Below are 19,231 nucleotides of genomic sequence, written 5' to 3'. Positions count from 1 at the left end.
GTCGGCATATCCGTAGCTAGCACGGAGATTGCGCGAAGCAATCCAACGGTGGGATTAGATGTCTCCTTATGATTGTCTCAATGGCGGATAAATAGAGAATTGGGAGTAGGAAATACGAGCTTTACTTCGATCCTGCCAATCAGTACAGTGTACATCAACTCGTCCGTAATACCGTCTCACTATGAATGAAGCTTAGTGCGCCGACAATTGTAATCTAGATCGACGTTACGGAATTCAGTGCTCGGAGTTAATTACATGGCCGTGGCGGGTTACATTGTACGGCTTCTGTCTCGGTTAATGACGAGAATTTAAGTGCGTTGTTCCCGATTAAGGATATTACGTCTTCGGATATGTAAATGTAACATCTTTTAGATTAAAACAGAAATACACGGACACACTCTTCTATCGTATACTTTCGAACTGATAAGCATTTGTATGTAAACTTGAGAACCGTCAAATTGCTAATTATACAATATAACATCGTAAGGTGTGACTGAAAATAGCCGATACAAGACACGACCATTTACTTAAAATTTAGCGAAATTACAAGAAATATTTCTGTTAACTTTTATCATATCGTGAAAATCGATCTCTCTTTATGTATAATTATAGTAGATGATATATTTTACATATTTTTAAAATCTTATCTTTACAGATAATACGATTTTATTATAATACATAAACAAAAAAGTATATTCATTTTGATTAACTGATCTAAAAATGTAATATAAGGAAACTTTGGTTCTTATAATTGTTGGTGCTTATATCGGCTCTCAGTATTCCATATTGTCCGAGTATTACGCGAGAGATTTCTAGCGTGATATATATTCTCGTTCTCTCGTGCAAAGACACAGGATTATGCTCTAAGCGCGTAATTAGTACACGAGGCAAGGAAGTATCATTAAGAGGGAAGTCGAACACAGCGACAAGAGACGTATACCTCGTGGCAGTCCGGTTTTGCTCATTAATTTTAATCATTAATATTCGTCATTTTCTAATATTTCTTGCACAACTTTTACATAATATTTTTTACGATGTAAGAAAATGATGTGATTCTGGTAGAAAAATTGTGAGTCAGTTATTTTTTAATACGTAAAATAAGTCTCTTTATCATATATGTGATTTATTCATCTTTTTTTGTTTTAAGAAAAATATTGAAATTTGTACGTGAAAAAATATATTAGTTTCTATTTTAAACGGTAATATCGGTAACATGAGCGTTACTGCTAATCTACTTGATTTATTACTTCTAAATTTACATACTTGGAGTAGATATCTCTTCCGCTGAATTATATTCCGTAAAAATATATCAATATTATATATGGAAGCATTATATGCATACGCATAAGCATGTAATCGCAGCCAACGTAATATGTTGCTGGAGGAATCTCTGATATGAGCAATATATTCCAAAATTCACTCAAAAGTTCGTACGTTAATACCACCCGATAATATTCTCGATGATGTATGTTAAGATGTTAATATAATCTTCATAATGTTTTAAAAAACGTTTCTTATTTTTTTGTGTAAATACTTTACAATTGATTTACATAGAAAATACTTCATTTTAAGATAGAGAATTTATTCTGCTGTACCTGAAACCTACAAATTTGTAGCGAAACATTGAGAAAGTATGACAGATAAATCGATAATTAATTTCACGTTAAAAGCAAATCTTAATTTGCCTTTGAGAGACGAAATCCGTCAATATAATATTGGATGATTGCATAAGTTCGTGCCCGATTTTCACAGATGGCATTAAGTTACTGCATGGCGGAGTTCTATTGTTTTCGTGTGGTAATTGTTGCTTACACCGAATAGATGACATTGTCTTATGTCAATTTAGCGTCAGACATTGTTCAGATAAGTCCATTTGTGCATAAGAAAAATCATTAAAAATGGAGAACGAAGGGTGCATTTGCGGCATGTAATGCTATATGAATTTCGGAAAGGCGTGAGTGTTAGGATTGCACAAAAAAATATTCAAAGCGTTTATTTGGACCGCGCTTCTGCTCTCCGAACAGTCAAAAAGTGGTTTGGCAGATTTCGAAATGGTGATTTCAACATGGAGGATCAACTCCGCTCTGGGCGGCCTTCTGGCATCGATGATGACATTGTGCATGCCTTAGTGGAAAGAAACCCAAGGATTACAACTGAGGATATTGCTGAGAGGCTGAACATCGATAATTCAACCGCTTTTCGTCATTTAAAAAAGCTTGGATACATTTCCAAGCTTGATACGTGGGTGCCGCATCTCCTGACTGAAAGGAATAACTGAAAGGAAAACTGCAGGAGTTGCAATGGGAAATTCTGCAGCACCCGCCATATTCTCCAGATATTGCGCCTTCAGATTTTTATCTGTTCCGGTCTTTGCAGAATAGTTTAAATGGCAAGAATCTCAATTCCGAGGAAGCTGTCGAAAACCACCTTACAAACTTTTTTCAAGAAAAACCAAGTTCTTTCTTCAAAAATGGACTCGACAAGCTTATAGATCGTTGGAAAACCATTGTAGAAAAGAATGGAGACTATATAATTGATTAATAAAAGTGTTATCTCTAAAATATAATCTATTGAAGTTTATATTTAAATCGGGCACGAACTTATGCAATCACCCAATATATCCCTGCTGGAATGTATCCTTTGCGCTTCACATTACTACATCTCGTGGCGAAAGAAGGTGTTTCGTCGTCATGCTCTTGTCGCTTGATACATTTTAACCGGCAATCTTCAAAATTGGTGCATTCGAGTGTTCCCATTTTTTCACGCGCGCATTATTTCGCTCCGTCCCAGGTCTCTCGCCTCGAGCGCAAGGATGGCGGTGCGTTCCACGAAGACATAATTATAGCGAGGTAGCTGTATATATCATTAAGAGCGCCGACGATGGAGGAACGCAGCGTGAAAAGAGACCGGCACTCCATTGCCGGCGGGGAGTTATTACAACGATTTAGGGGAGAGAAATGCTGCGGGGATGAGATGCGGCGCGGTAGGAGGCGCGCGGGGAGAAGGGAAGAAGAGTGTAACATATATACATATTCCGTAAAATAACGACCTCATTATCAGCCACCAGCTGGTTGCCGGGCGCGGCGGTATTAGACCCCCCTCCCCCCTCCCCCCCTCCCCCCGATATTTATACGTGCTTTTATTAAGCCCCATATTCAATGGGGCTTAGCTTCCTCCCTCCTTCTTATCTTTCTTCCTCCCGTGTTCATTCGCACTCTCTCTCGTTCCTCGCGACTTTCCGGAGACCTCCCCCCCGCCCCCCGCGTCTTGTTATCACCGTCATCGTTGAGCACTGCGGGATGTCCTTAACGATCGAATCTTCTTTTACGGCTTATCAAAGAATTCCTATAATACGAGGCTTGTAAAAGGGGCGCGATCAATTTTTTTCTAATGACAAGATTCAGCGCGTGAACCTGCCCGTTAATACCATTCACCTTACGCTAATGAGAGTTTTTTTCGTCGTTATTTCGTTCTGTTTTAATGAAAATATTTTCTGGGTTTTATTTTCTTATATTTAAACTAGTGTTCTTTAAAAATATTGTTCCTACAGGCAAAGTAAAAATTGATTTCCATTGTATAAAATTCCCGAGACTGTGCTTATATAATATATTTACAAATATACAATTTTTGACATTTTTTTCGAAGAGTTTACAATATTGCAGTTGAAAAGATGATACCTTTCTATTCGAATATTTCAGACAAGAAATATCCTAGAATTACGACAGCCATTCAGTGTAATATTCGCACTGCTGCCATGAAAATTTCCCTATCTACAATATTTAAATGCGGAAACGATCCGAGCGAGAGCGAACGTATAAGCGGTTTGATCGACGAGGCGCTTACGTGTAATTTCGTTTCGTGAGGAACAGTTAAATAAATAGCGACGATACGAATGGAGCAATATCCCGATATTACGACATCCCTGAATCGTCCCAGGACTTCGCGGTGGAGAAACGATATTTCATTTCACCCAGTTTCTGGAACGTTGTTCTTTCATCTCTTGCGATAAAACTGTTAGTGCCCTTTTAAGCGGCGTCATCGACACTGCGCGATAACCCTCTATCTCCCTCTTTCCTCCCCCGGTGCTATCTAACGAAATTAGTTTCAACGACGGTATCCACGTTGCCCGTCGGTGTGTAAAGCCGTGTACTTTCGCCGTGTTTTATCGACGTGTTATCGCCTCGAGAAGCGAATGCGGTCGTACGATAGTCGGAGTTATGTCCGGGAACACACAGAGTTGCATCAAGAATCCTATTCCGTCGATCGTTTCTGTATTAGATAACCGAAATGTTCGCGAGTCCATTTATAGCCATTTATGGAAACTATTATCTGTGTATTATCGTTATTTATCTAGCATCGATAATACCAGCCGTGAAAAGAAGAATGCGCAAAAATCATGTTTGAAATTCTAGCTTATTATATTTTATTTATATTATTTTATCTGATTATTTATATTTCGCTGTGCTTTTAACGTGTGTGACTTTCCATTTACGATAATCGATACTTCAACTTTTGTTTATTAAAGACCATAATGAAGTATCGGAAAATATTTGAGTTCTTCAGATTAATCTAACAGCTATACTAATTGATCTGCGTGTGTGTATGTTTATGTATGAGAATTTGAAAAATAAAGCATTTTCTTTACTACGCGGATGATAAAACTAACGTGCTTCGACTTTATCCTCGAGATAGAAAAAAAAATATCCGCAATGAAAAGATAAATATAAAATACACATATATGTATATACAAATTATTTTGCAAACGATCGAGAAGAAGCGATAAGCTTTTGTAAAAGAGTGGTGGACTTTGGCTCTGAAAGCTTTCCAATCCGCCTTTCGTTCCAGATCGAAACCAAGTATAAACCCTCTCTCATCTCACACTAACGGTAACGATAGGGAATATCCAAGACGATAGAAATCGAACTCCGTAGGAAACGAAGAACTTCAATCGAGTTCTCTAATGAAAGGGATTCTCCGTCGAGAATCCCGAAAAGTATTTTCAGTTGAATAATCCGACGTTAAAACGCTATGCCTGACAAAGATTTAATTATACTGGATTCTTTCAGACTATTTAATTATGAAAAATTTTCTCGAGATAAGACAGCTATAGAGCAGATTGCGAAGATACTTTTCTTGTATTAGGTGTACAACTTTGCATCCGCCATTTTTTTTTCCGAAATTCGAGGCTTTATTGTAAAAAACTGGTTATTGCTTGTTGAGTCACTCCCAATGATCGTGCCAATTCTTTTTGACTTTGACTCGAGTCTTCATTAAGTAACGCCTCCAATTCTGCATCTTCGAAAACCTTCTCTCTTCCACCGCTATGCCGGTCTTCGACGTGAAAATCACCGTTCTTGAAGCGTTGAAACCACTCACGACACGTTCTTTCACTAATAGCGGCTTCACCATAAGTATTTGAGAGCATTCGATGAGCCTCAGCCGCACATTTCTTCATATTGAAGCAGAAAATTAAAACCTCCCGCAAATGATGAGAATTTGGCTCGTAAACTGACATTTTCAATCGAGAATAACTTTATGACGCAGACACAAATCGACTAATGTTTCTATGGGGTTATGTTGACAGATGCCCAAGTTTATCACATGACGTCTATGATCTATTTATTTCGACCACTACTTACCGCTAAAGCCATCTATAGGAAAACGGCGGAAGCAAAGTTGTACACCTAATATATATATAATAGTTTAGGAAAATAAATAGAAAGTAAATATATATTCTATTATATTTTTTTCAAACATGGAAGAACAATATTTTAGAATAAACTTTTGTGTCCTCTGAAAACGAATGTTTTCGTTTCATTAACCAAAAATTATAAAGTTGTAAGAATTTCGCGCTAACGAAATTGAATTGATATTGTCTCATATCTCTTGCTTTCTTTTAATACCATTTATAAGATCTTCATTATTTGAGATACGGTAAGGTAGATTACTTTTCGTCACTGTATAGAGAGCGTTATTCTTTTCCAAGTGGAAAAATTGATGAAGATAGTGGTCACGCGAATATATTTCTCTCTAAAATAAAAAAATTTAAAAATATCTCGGCGATAACTCGTCTATTATTTTTGGAACATGGAATTGGAAAGCGCATAATATGGTATAACTGTATAACTTGAACGATTGCTTTTGTGCACGCGTTGTACATATTTGATACAATTAAAAACATCAGGGAATCTATTAATTTTTTTTTTTTTTTTATTGCGACAACTCCGTTCCCTTTCCCCTCTGCGAATTACGCGACACAGAATATCTGTGAAAAAATCGTTCGCCAAATTAAAGTTGAGATCGCTTAGAAATACATTGATCGGTAAAAATAATATTTTTCAAATTTATCGAAAGTACTTAATTTTTTTAGGATACTGAATTTAGTACAGTTTTAATGAGAAAAATATTCAATAAACATTACTATAATCTGATTAAATTATGCGCAGATATCTTATGAAATGTTGGGAAAGATATACGACTCGTTTGCAGTAGCGTGTATTATTTTTTCATTTTATATTTAGCAAAAGAGTAAATAGGAAATACAAAATTAGTTGATTATCTTTTCTTGAAGGCACGCGTGTTTGTATTCATTTTAAAATTCTGCGAGCGACGATAATCTACGGGCCTGCGACAACGTTGGAACCGATAAGCGCACGGGCAGTCGGAAATCTGCGTTATTGATATCCGGGAAGACAAAGCTAGGTCGAAACAACATGCACTCGTGGTGCTTTCGCGTGACTACCCAAAGTTGTCGAGCAAAGTTTCCAAGTTATATATATGCTTATTGCCTTACAGGGATAGATACGTGCTTGAAATCTGCAATGCGCACAACGGAAATATCTATTTTCCTTCCTCGCGTGAAAACAAAACATGATATTATGTCGTAAGAAGTGCGGAATTTGAAGGGGAAAGTCTCGCACGATTCCATGACTTCGCGAATTTTTTTTTACATCCGATTACGATGTGCATTGATATAATCATGGAATATATATCGAGCCAAAAAAAGAAGATTCTTGCAAGAATATTAATTAATTTTCTTCTCACAGTCTTTTATATATTTTTTCTTATTTTTTTTCCTTATAATTTTCGTATTCCTTCTTAAATGTTGTTATCTCAATCTCTCTCTTTTTCATATGTCTATAAATTTTATACACGCGCAGTCTACCAGGTATATAAATATGAAACCGGAATTTTTGTATAGAAAATACACGTTTATTGTATGAAAATGATAAAAAATATTTTATTCCAAGTATTGCCCATTGCTAGCTATACATTTTTCCCATCTCTCTGACAATTTGTCGATGCCACGCCAAAAAAACTGTTGCTCCTTTGAGGCAAACCAGTCATCGAGCCATTTTCGTACATTTTCGTAAGAAGTGAAGCGCTGCTCGGCAAGTGCGTGTCCCATCGATGCAAATAAGTAGTAATCGGATGGAGCCAAGTCTGGTGAGTAAGCCGCATGCGAAAGTATTTCCCAACTAAACGCCTCAATCGTTTCCTTGACCGGTTTTGCTGTGTGTGATGGTGCATTATCATGAAGCAAAATCACTTTGTGTTGCCTTTTTTGATATTCTGGTCGTTTCTCACGCAAAACTTGATTCAAATCGATCATTTGTTGTCGGTAGCGTTCAGTATTAACGGTTTCGCTAGGTTTTAGCAGCTCATAATAGATCACACTCTTCTTCGTTTCTCACGTCAAAATCGCCACTTTTGAATTTTTTAAACCACTCAAAGCACTGTGATTTACCAAAAGCATGCTCACCGTAAGCTTCGACAAGCATTCGATGCGATTCTGCAGCAGTTTTCTTCAAATGGTAACAGAAAATCAATGTTGTCCGCAAATCGTAGTTTCCAGGCACAAAATTCGACATGTTCAACGCTATTAAAAACTATGCTGTTGTATGAAACTTGTATTGTTGTGAGTTGAAAATCTCTATCAGATGTCAAAACAAGAAAATGGCGCCAATGACGCGGTTTGACGGTAACTACATTGACAGCTATTGCCATCTATGGGCAAATTCTGGTTTCATATTTATATACCTGGTAAAGTGCAAACTCTCTTATCACGTTCTTCTTCGCGTATGATTAGGAGACTTTACGTGCGAGAGATCCGCGGAGTGTTTGCGCGGAAACTTCGCACGCGTTGTGGCATTGCGGAATCGCACCAAGTTTCGTGGATGTTCCACACGTCGGCGACGTGAAATCAACGATAGTGGATTATTGGAAACGCGTCCAAGTGTCGCGTTCCCATCTCCGCGTCGCACCGGCTCTGCGGATGTTTTCGGCGTGGTTGGTATTGGCAAGGCGGATACCATTGTCGCTTTGCGGTCGAACCGAGACGATCTGGTTCAACAACGAGAAGTGCCAGCAGTTACCGTTTCAATCGTATTGTGCGATCTTGCACACTATTGAACGCACACTTGCGTACTATTATTATACTTTTCCATGAATTCACAAAAATCATTTAATCGCGCACTCGCGAACTTGATTGTTGCAATCAAAATATTGTATATTCAATAATATTATTCTCCAAAATAATATAATCAATATAGAAAAAAATCAGAAATATTTCTAGACACTTTTATAATTATTTGGATAAAAGAATAAATATATATATATGAAAGTTAGAGATTTATTATTAAAGATTAAACAATAAACTATTTTATTAATTTTAGAAGAAAATGGAATAATTTTCTCGAGCATGTGCGAATGAAACTGCTATCTGCGTAATTATTTTCACAATCGTAATTTGTTGTACGATCGATTAATAACATGCGAATTGCACAAATTAATAAATGAACGAACAGGTCATAGCTATTGTAAATCATAATTCCATTACGCGCTGCGACACGAGATCCTTACACACTCGTAACAATCAATTTTACTATTTATATCGGTAATTAATTTTTATGGCGAGTAATGGTAACTGCTATTACGTCGGCGAATCTAATACTGCGGATATTAATTGATATCTAAACGGTGTCCATGATAAATAGTGAAACGAATAACACTATGCATATAAACGTGTTGAATTTATTGAGCTATTCTAGATCTTTGTCGGGCTGAATTTTTTATTCACGCTCCTCGCGCAAATTCTCTCAACGCCAATATTCGTCACGATACTCGATGCGCAGCGTTTTAATTGCATATCATGTGGACGTTTATGTGAAGAGTGTCGGAATAATCCGCACGTAAATGCACCCCGTCAGTTCGCATCAACTGTTGTCACGCAGTTGTCGCCCGGCCATAGCTTGACATGTCCGAGGCCGCCAGTGGTTATAGTCGCGTCATGGTCAGACGTGACATACGTTTGCACCGTGGCGGCCAATCAAACACCACCTTACGAGATCCAATACCAGATGTAAATCGCATAGATAGTTGCGCCGCAAATAAATGCTTTGATGCACCATAACTAAGGGAAAAATTAATAAATCCGTGCGAGATACAATAGATGTAAATAAATTTCAAGAAATATCCGCAGCTATCGATGCGATCGGCGACCGTTCCGAAAAAAATTTTCGAGCAATTTTTAGGTCATTCCTTTTATTCAGGCTTTGAAATGACGTAATATTAAATATGACGCATAGTGCTCCGTTCAGGATTTATCGCATCGAGGTAAACACTGATGCGAACCCTTTCCGAAATATTCACCTGACCATTATTCGCATGCCGTATTCGGCCAAATACGCTCAGCTTTCAGAAATAGTTTCCAGGACATGACCAGCGATAATGATCGACGGATTCTCATCAAATCGGCTAAAGCGCGATACTATCGAGTCATTCGTTTGTAGAGTGCATCGCCCAAGGATTATTCTCTATTATCGGTCTGTTACACATCGCGATGTCATAAAATTAAAGCGCTCAGTAGCCCGCGGTAATAGAGCACGCTCACGCATTATCCTTTACGTACATTATAACACATTGTCAGTCGCAGAATTACGAATACGATTGTGAACATCCATACGCGTTTGCGGATTAATCTGCGGATAAGTTCCTTTCGCGAGGCAGATACGAATTTCAGGCCGTGAACGGGAAAATGCGGTTTCGAAAGGTATGCGCGAGATCTCTCTGCGAACCTATTTCCGGCAACCTATTTTCCCATTATACGGGGCAACAACAAATTAATCCGGTTAGAAGGGATCCGGGAAATAATCGCGCGAATCCGAATAGAGAAAAAGATTTTATTACAACGAAAATGTGCGCGAGAAAATATTATCGTAAAATCAATTTCACGCTGTAATTTTAATACTCGTTACCAGAAGCATGGTATAGTTATTTCTTGCAGGATTAAGAACCATAATATTATGCGTCAACTTAGAAGTTGATTCGCATATATCGCGAATAAAAGAGAAGAGATAAAAATATTATATAAGAAAACTATAAGGTAAAAGCGTCGTATTATATAGGGCACTTTGCGAGTAGAGAGTCATCGTAAGAGCGATGTTACGATGTTTTTTTTAATATTTGGAAGATATACGAGACGGTTATATATATGCGACATTTGATGCACCCGAAGAGAGTGCTTAGATTGCCGGTATCGTACGGACGTGCGATAGCGAGATAGTATATTCTCGCTCGGGAGAGATGTGTACGCCGTGACGTACGAGAATGTATCTAAAAGAAAGAAAGAGAGAAAGCATAAAATATTAGCACGGGCTACTTTACTTTTCAATTTTATTCGATACGCTCCATATCTTTGAGAGACGGAATATGAGCTACGATGTATTTTTGCGTGACGTTCAGCAGTTTTATTTATAACGTACGCGCGATGCTCGGACAGTTTATTAATATCAGAAATATCATTCGACGGTATTCACCTTGTCGAAGTAACGTTATGCAGCTTGTCGATCGCCGCGATGTGAGCGAATCTAAATGCCGAAAGTAAAATGCCTGGCCTTCCTTCGTCTTGTCATTTTTTTTTTTTTCCATATTGATATAAACCTTAGGTTTATATAATTAATATTAAATCTATACGGTAGGAGTATAACTAGAGCTCTAATTAACAATCAATTTCATTATTACTTATTACTTCGCGATTAAAAATTCTCGAGAAACATTTGTAACTTTTGAACATTTCCTTGCGCCGCTCTCTTCGTCGTAATAATTGCAAGTGCCTCACGTGCTACATTTTAAAATAGAATGCGGCGTTTGTTATCTCCCAACTCGTTATAAATAAAAGATGCCACCGTGGCAAAGAAAGGAAAAAAAAAACCAAAAAAAAAACGAACTGCGATCCACGTGGTGTAGGTGAATCGGTACGTGTTGGAAAACGTTCCGAAAGAACAAACGAATTTTGGAAAGGATAGTCGCGATACATATTTAATAAGGACAGCGAACGGACCCCGTGTGCCGGTGAAGATAAAACGACGCTCGGATGTTAAACGCACCTGTGCGCATCGAAAGTTCGCCATGAATAATTCCGTTTGGGAAGCTACAACCGCTCGCGTGACAACGTCGAGTCAACTTACCCTAGGCCGCGTAATTGACCTTGCGTAGTTCGCGACTTTATTTCCTCCTCTTTTTTACCTGTCTGCACTTGCATCCAAGCAGCGGAAGCGCGCGTATATCACGTTGCGATCGATTCCGCTCTAAATGGGTCGACGCGTTAAAAAGCCTGATACTCTAGTTATCAAGTATTCACTGCTTGAGGGCAGTCAGGCCTGTGCCATAACACACGGATCTTCGGAATAATTCACGATATGCAGATTCTCTCCCCTTCCCCATAATCGGCAATAAAATATAATATTGTGATTGCATAAGTTCGTGCCCGATTTAAATATAAACTTCAATAGATTATATTTTAGAGATAACACTTGCATTAATCAATTATATAGTCTCCATTCTTTTCTACAATGGTTTTCCAACGATCTATAAGCTTGTCGATTCCATTTTTCAAGAAAGAACTTGGTTTTTCTTGAAAAAAGTTTGTAAAGTGGTTTTCGACAGCTTCCTCGGAATTGAGATTCTTGCCATTTAAACTATTCTGCAAAGACCGGAACAGATAAAAATCTGAAGGCGCGATATCTGGAGAATATGGCGGGTGCTGCAGAATTTCCCATTGCAACTCCTGCAGTTTTCCTGCAGCTTATTCCTTTCAGTCAGGAGATACGGCACCCACGTATCAAGCTTGGAAATGTATCCAAGCTTTTTTAAATGACGAAAAGCGGTTGAATTATCGATGTTCAGCCTCTCAGCAATATCCTCAGTTGTAATCCTTGGGTTTCTTTCCACTAAGGCATGCACAATGTCATCATCGATGCCAGAAGGCCGTCCAGAGCGGGGTTGATCCTCCATGTTGAAATCACCATTTCGAAATCTGCCAAACCACTTTTTGACTGTTCGGAGAGCAGGAGCGCGGTCCAAATAAACGCTTTGAATATTTTTTTGTGCAATCCCAACACTCACGCCTTTCCGAAATTCATATAGCATTACATACCGCAAATGCACCTTTCGTTCTCCATTTTTAATGATTTCTCTTATGCACAAATGGACTTATCTGAACAATGTCTGACGCTAAATTGACATAAGACAACGTCATCTATTCGGTGTAAGCAACAATTACCACACGAAAACAATAGAACTCCGCCATGCAGTAACTTAATGCCATCTATGAAAATCGGGCACGAACTTATGCAATCATCTAATATACAATAAATCCAAAGGTGTGCGAAATAAGATATATTTGTTAAGAAAATGATCTCTCGAATGATCTGTCGAAAAGTCGGTGAGCAAAATCTATCATCTTATTATTCATCATTATCTATAATTATCTTTATAACTATCGTATGCTATTTTCTCTGTTAACTAGACACTTTGAATATTATCGATATGATATTTTATTGCGTTATATATTTAATCTAAAGAAAAAATGTCAATGGTAATTTGAATATTATAGCTGTAACCGAGCAATGTTTTTGTGCTACGCCGTATTCGAACTGGTATTCGACTGAGGATTCGAAAAGCCATTCGGAAATAGTTCGGCAACGCGCGTTTCTCTCGTCGACACACAGGACACGACGATATGTTTTTCAGATAATGTGATCGTTTCAGGATGGTCCAGCCTCCGTCCTGCCGTTGACCCAGACTCTATCGAACATTTATGGCCGCAGATCGGCCAGTCCCGATGTTCCAGGCACCGATGTAAATGAGATTCAGGTTCGTAAACGTGTAAAATGCAAGAGTAAACTGCGAATCTTTGAAACATGTTTCAAAGATTTCGCGACAAGTACTGTCACCGCAAATTAAAACCCGTTCCACTAGATTTGTAAAATAACGTTGTAGCAACCATCATAACACGATTAATGAAACTATATATTTATTATTAATCTAATCACATAAGCATCGAGTGTTTTTAGCAAGATTTTTTTTTTCGTTCTAAAACACTATTCCAGAAAAAGTAAATCGCCGTTATTTGAATTAATCAATATTTGTGTGTGTGTGTGTGTGTGTATACTCGGGCAATAATTTTTTTCTATCTCGTAGAATTTATAATTTATGTAGATGTATTGATCGCAGAATGCAGCAGCTTGGTAATGATTGTTCATAAACTCGTGATGGTAAGTCTGTTTTCCGTAGTTGAATGTACAGCGGAGATCTCTAGTTTACCAACTCGCTTATTCGAGAGATTCGTAGCGGCACGACTTAGAATTTACTCATAATCCCAAACTAGTCTCAAAACTTTGTCGATAATCCAATTTTCAAGCGCCTGAGAAATAAATTTCTCATCTTTTTTTCTAAGAAATTTTTTTTTTATATAAAATTTTGTTATTATATAAAATATTAATTAATTACTGTAAAATTAAATTCAAATGAGGTATAGACAAAATAATTATATCGATATTCTGTTATATTTGTAAATCGATACGCGTTTTAATTCTTTAATCCTTTTTTCATTATTCTCGAGGCATGTATGATTTAGTTTTTTAGATTTGCCAAGCCAAATTTTACATAACTGACGAATAGAATAGTAAAGAAAAAAGCAGGAATCAGGTTTATATGATCTTATATAACTAACGTTATTGAGCATAAATTTTGAAATGTATCTAAGAGGTACGTGCTTAATTTTGATTGTCCGCAACGAGGGTTTCTAAAACTCTCGTAAGAGTCTTGAACTCGAATAGTTACTGCGAAGCACTTACCATCGACCCTAATTGTTTAAAAGAGACACGCGGGAGATATTGTAATCGTATTTTTTCTACTTTACACGACGGAAAATGTTACGCGACGATGTAATGTGTGTGCTATATGTCTGCTATGTGTGTTCTATCTGGTGCAAGCTAAATTTTGAAATAAAATCCAGCAGCGCGTATAGTGTTTCATATAAATAATGTAACATAATATCAACCCGCGATATTATATACGCGGTGCGAGTGTAATATGAAATGGCTAATTCAGAAATGTTTACTTCCGCCATGCACGTGTAATTTTGTATATATTTACATATACCCGGCGAGCTATTGAAAAATTCACGGCCGTCATATTTTTATTATCACTTGAATCTACATATTCGCCGTGTCGTAGTTTTTGTTACACTTGTCTATTCGAGTAGCATCCGGCGAACAAACGATTTTCACGGAATAAAAGCGTCGATTTAATGCATATATCTATCGTGTCTCGCTATTCCGCGGAAATCGGGATGAATAGTCGATAGAATCGCGTTTTCAACGGTGCTATCAACAATTTTCAAACTGATACGAATTCATTTCATTGGCTTCTTTGCATCGGAAACTATTCTATCAAAATACCAGTCAAAATATCGATATATCATCGAGAAAAATCGTAAGTGCGCTTATAACCTTATATTTCGACAAAAATTCAAAACATAATTTTATCGATTAGAGTTTATCATAACAATCGCATTTACGCAAGTACGTACAAAAAATAGACTCGTTTAAACGAAATCCATAATTTTTTTTTTACGAACCAGTGATCAGATTTTTTTAAAGTTTAATTAATTAAGATTAGCAATGCGATTCACATACACGAAATATTTTCTTGTAAACGTAAACGCTTTTTTATATGTTATCATTCTTTTTTTAATATGTCGCTGATTATATTAATACAAATTGCGAGGCACTCAAGTGCCGGTTTTTTTTTTTTTTTTTTTTTGCTGCTGCTTTCAAGGAGCTTAACGCAATATTTAAAATTGAAGGTGAAAATAATATTCATCTATTTCTTTCAAACGAGAACGGCAAGAGGTTTATCTTGTTTAATTATAAATATATAAATTAATTTACTTTATGTCAACGGCAGACTTTAATTTTCCGCCATTCTTGGTCCTTTCGCCATCGTTATTACGCAAGGCCTCGCCGTACAATTCTTCGTTTCAGAACACGATCCGCGCGATTCTCGATTATCTCCTCACGTTCTTCCTATCAAATCCAAGATTTCCTAAAGCTGCGGGACGTCGCATTGTGTCTCAGCATTGTGCTCAATAATGGACATCCGATTCACAAAATGAAACGGCCGCGGGACTTCATAAAAAGATCTGCGCAATAGACGGCTGTGCGTGATGGTTAATTAAGTCGCACGAAGATATTTCGTATTTCGTGACGCACGCGAGTAAATTCGAACAATCTCAGTGGAGAATCACTGATCGATGCATTGAAACGATAAGTTAGATGATAAATCACACGTATGCTCATAAATGTTGTTTGTAAATATTCGCATATAATTTGTTGTCGAGATTGACCGTTGATTGATCGGAACTATTGTCATTATTCGTCGATTAATTAACGCCGTATCAATTTATAAACTGTACCGAAACTTCAGCACGCCATCATTATTAATGCCGTTTTGCGACCCACACGTTTACAAACGATTGTTCGAACCACGCATGATTGGTTTGGAGCGGTTACATTATGATGCGTTCCGTTTGATTTTAATAACCTGGTTAACTTCCGAGAATGGAGCGTTTCAGAAATTATGACATAATATTTGTTTAATCCGTTAATGATCGAAACTTGCTATATGCCACCGCATACGAGAAGAAATACCCATTAACAGAAATTTATTATTGATCATCATTTAATCAACCTCTGGATTGTTTTTCGCCGCTTTAATTAACTCATTAGAAAATACCGATATCGCGCACAGCGATATATTGCATCGTTTTATCCGAAATCAGAGAGAAGATATTACACTTTTGTGGATTTTTATTATGATCTTGCTATTATGACCGCAACTAATTTGTGAAATTTAATGAGTGATATATATATATATATTAGGTGTACAAATAAGTTTCCGCCGTTTGACAAAAGTTGGCGCCACCAGTAAGTTATGGTTAAAATTGTCAGATGTAAAACGTCCTTATCGTAAGATTGGACATCAGTCAATAACATAACCTTAAAATATTAGTGATTTTTTATCAGTATAATGGATAGCGATTTTATATTTTGGAGATAAAATACCCGCCGTACAAAAATATGTAACGGAGCGTAACACGAAAGCTGTAAATTGTTGTTTGCTCAAAATACGATTCCGAGAAATTGGTGGGTCGACGGTTCTGCCACATGAAGTTTAATTAAGCGAGAGTTTAATCAGACCAAATGTGAACTTATGCGCAGACACAATTTCTCCAGGCATCGATCCTGGACGCTATAGCCTCGTAATGTCACTGGAGAGACACTATAGTAACTATTGTCTGCGAGAATTACATTTAATGTAAGTTGGCGATCACTTAAACGTGAAATTAATGACGGTTTGTCTGCCGAGATGTATGAGATAAATGGCGCGACTCATTGAATTCATAAATAGCGTGCGGCCATAATTAATCATCTCGAAGTCTCTCAAGTTTGAATCCGGCCAAAGAAACGAACTCCTCGAAGAATCCTTCTTTAGACTGCCGTCCAATCGCGAAGATGCTCTCGGAATTAGACGGCGACACCTTCGTCGGAGCATCGACACGCTATTGATATCAGTGCCGAGTCGCTTTTACAGCAGTACCGACGCCGACGTTCTCCATTCCCAAAAACTCATCGAGGCTCGATCGTGATTAAGTGCAACGGTTTAGTTACCTTAAAACGGGACACCGCTAATTATAAATATTCCTACGTAGTCGCTGTTAGAGATTTTATTTTTTTGAAAAAAAAAATGTTTACGAAAGAATTTAAATTTTATTTTGGAAATATGTCAAAGAAAGTGCGTGATGAAGGAAGTGTATCCAACGAGTAAAATAGCGTGATCGTGCCTTTCTAAAAAAAAAAAATTAAAAATTATTTTTACGTTTATAAAATTAAAAAGTACTCTTAAAAATATTTGCGAGATTAAAATGATGATGACTTGAAAGTTTTTCTATTTATATGTATTGTATTTACATTAAATTGACCGGAATACAGTACGTAGAGAATTTCCGCTGAAAACGGGTCGACCTTGTTAGAGTTTCCGGCTCTTAAAATAAAAGAAGACATTTATTAATTGACGTGATCACGAATAACCGATTTTGCTCATGAGAGCAATCGTGTTTTTCTTGGAAGAGTTAGCGCGGGATAATTCAGTGAGAATGTAGGACGAAATAAATGAAGTGAGAAACGATCTTCCTAGAATACTGTCGTAAAAAAAAAAAAGAGAAAAAAAAATTAATCCGTGACTCTATCTTCCGATAACAAATTTAAATACCCGTCATTTTAAAATTCCTCCATCCATTTTTCTTCCGATACTAAAAATACAAAAGATCATGCGTCATGTATAAAATACTTATTCAATAAAACTACAACATTGAAGAATGATATCGTGCGAAAAATTATGGCACGATGATGTAACTATGTAACAAATCAAGGGATTTACGAAGAGATGCATTTTCACGGAACAGAATGTTGATGGAGATTGTTTGCTGAAGTTCCAAGTCTGAACTATTTCGCTCTCGCACGCGTAGTCTCTCCATAAACAATATACGGCGGTGTTTGGTATTCTTGGTAGCTTGTAAACGCTTCAATCACTCTGAAATTTTCCTTCGCAAACCCGTTCGCACGACCATATGGTGCATCCAAACATATCTATTTTTGCGCAAGCTTCCGTCAATAAAAGTGCGAATGCACATTTCAGTGCAATGTTTAATATGTGGAACACACGAAATACGCTTTACATTTTGATGTAATGGCTAAAAACAGCGAAATGGAAGATAATAGACTCCAAATAAATATATGAAAAGATAAAAATGATTAAAAGTTTCTTTTTAAAATGACATATATATTACATTATTTCCCTTTTTTTTTTTACTTTTGAAAAAATATACTCGATCTGTGATATATTCGAAAGATTGTTTGTGCGATGATTAAAAAAATAGTTTTTGATTGTAAATTATAATAGCGTTTGTTTGAAGATCATTTATTAAAAGCGTATTGATGAATTGATTAACACAATTAATAGCTTTGTTGAATAGTATTTGAAATATTATTTTCATACTCCCGTTGTATCGCCGCATTAATGCGCATTTGATTACATCGTCATTGTGGCACCTTTATTCGCGTTCGCAGAATGCACTCGACGATAATGCCGATGCGACTGCGTCGAGGGTATAAAAGCGCGCGAGGTGGAACAAGAGGAAGAGGGATATAGAGACAGTCCAATACTTATGACACGCTTTCAGAGCACGAGAAGCGAGAGAAAAGGGGGATTTGATTCGTGACATATATCCCCGACGTTCTCTTTGCCATTGGTATCGATCTCTCTGACGATGGGCACGCCCGCGATACTCGATTGAAGACACTTGTTCGAGCAGCTTCAAGAAAAACGGCGTGCAGTTTAAACAAATCATAAAAATTTATCTTCAAGCCCAAAATCCGAAAATAAATGTTTAAATGTTAATGAAAAAGAGCTGTTCTCGCGCATTTAAAAAAATTTAAATTGTAATAAAGTAAGAATTAAGTACAAACATTTTTCAATGAAAGAGAACTAAACTCGTAGCGTAGAAATGTATATTTAAATATACATGAAAATATAAAATATTTTAATTTGCATTAGATGATGCGTTTCTACGAATAAATTTTACTTTTTACAATTAACGAAACGCAAATATTAGGTGTACAACTTTGCTTCCGCCGTTTTTTTCCCAAAATTCGAGGCTTTATTGTAAAAAACTGGTTATTGCTTGTTGAGTCACTCCCAATGATCGTGCCAATTCTTTTTGACTTTGACTCGAGTCTTCATTAAGTAACGCCTCCAATTCTGCATCTTCGAAAACCTTCTCTCTTCCACCGCTATGCCGGTCTTCCACGTGAAAATCACCGTTCTT

At 37.0% G+C, this 19,231-nt stretch overlaps 1 protein-coding gene across 15 annotated transcripts in view; it reads left to right on the top strand.

The window, feature by feature from the left end:
- Dlg1 (discs large 1) overlaps positions 1–19,231 on the top strand; it is a 502,336-nt gene that overhangs the window by 288,006 nt on the left and 195,099 nt on the right. For 14 of the 15 annotated variants that reach the window (XM_070304049.1, XM_070304045.1, XM_070304048.1 and 11 more), the window contains one exon: positions 13,051–13,155. The exons of the other annotated variant lie outside the window; for it this stretch is intronic. In XM_070304049.1, coding sequence (XP_070160150.1) covers positions 13,051–13,155 — 105 coding nt within the window. The remainder of the gene's footprint in view (positions 1–13,050; positions 13,156–19,231) is intronic. 15 annotated transcript variants of the gene reach the window in all.

This window comes from Polyergus mexicanus, unplaced genomic scaffold (genome assembly GCF_030449975.1).
Source record: "Polyergus mexicanus isolate NDT 795.1 unplaced genomic scaffold, iyPolMexi1.0 SCAF_11, whole genome shotgun sequence".
In the NCBI taxonomy this organism is placed as follows: Eukaryota; Metazoa; Arthropoda; class Insecta; order Hymenoptera; family Formicidae; genus Polyergus; species Polyergus mexicanus.
Note: the sequence above shows the minus strand (reverse complement) of the source record. Positions and strands in the feature narration are given on the sequence as shown.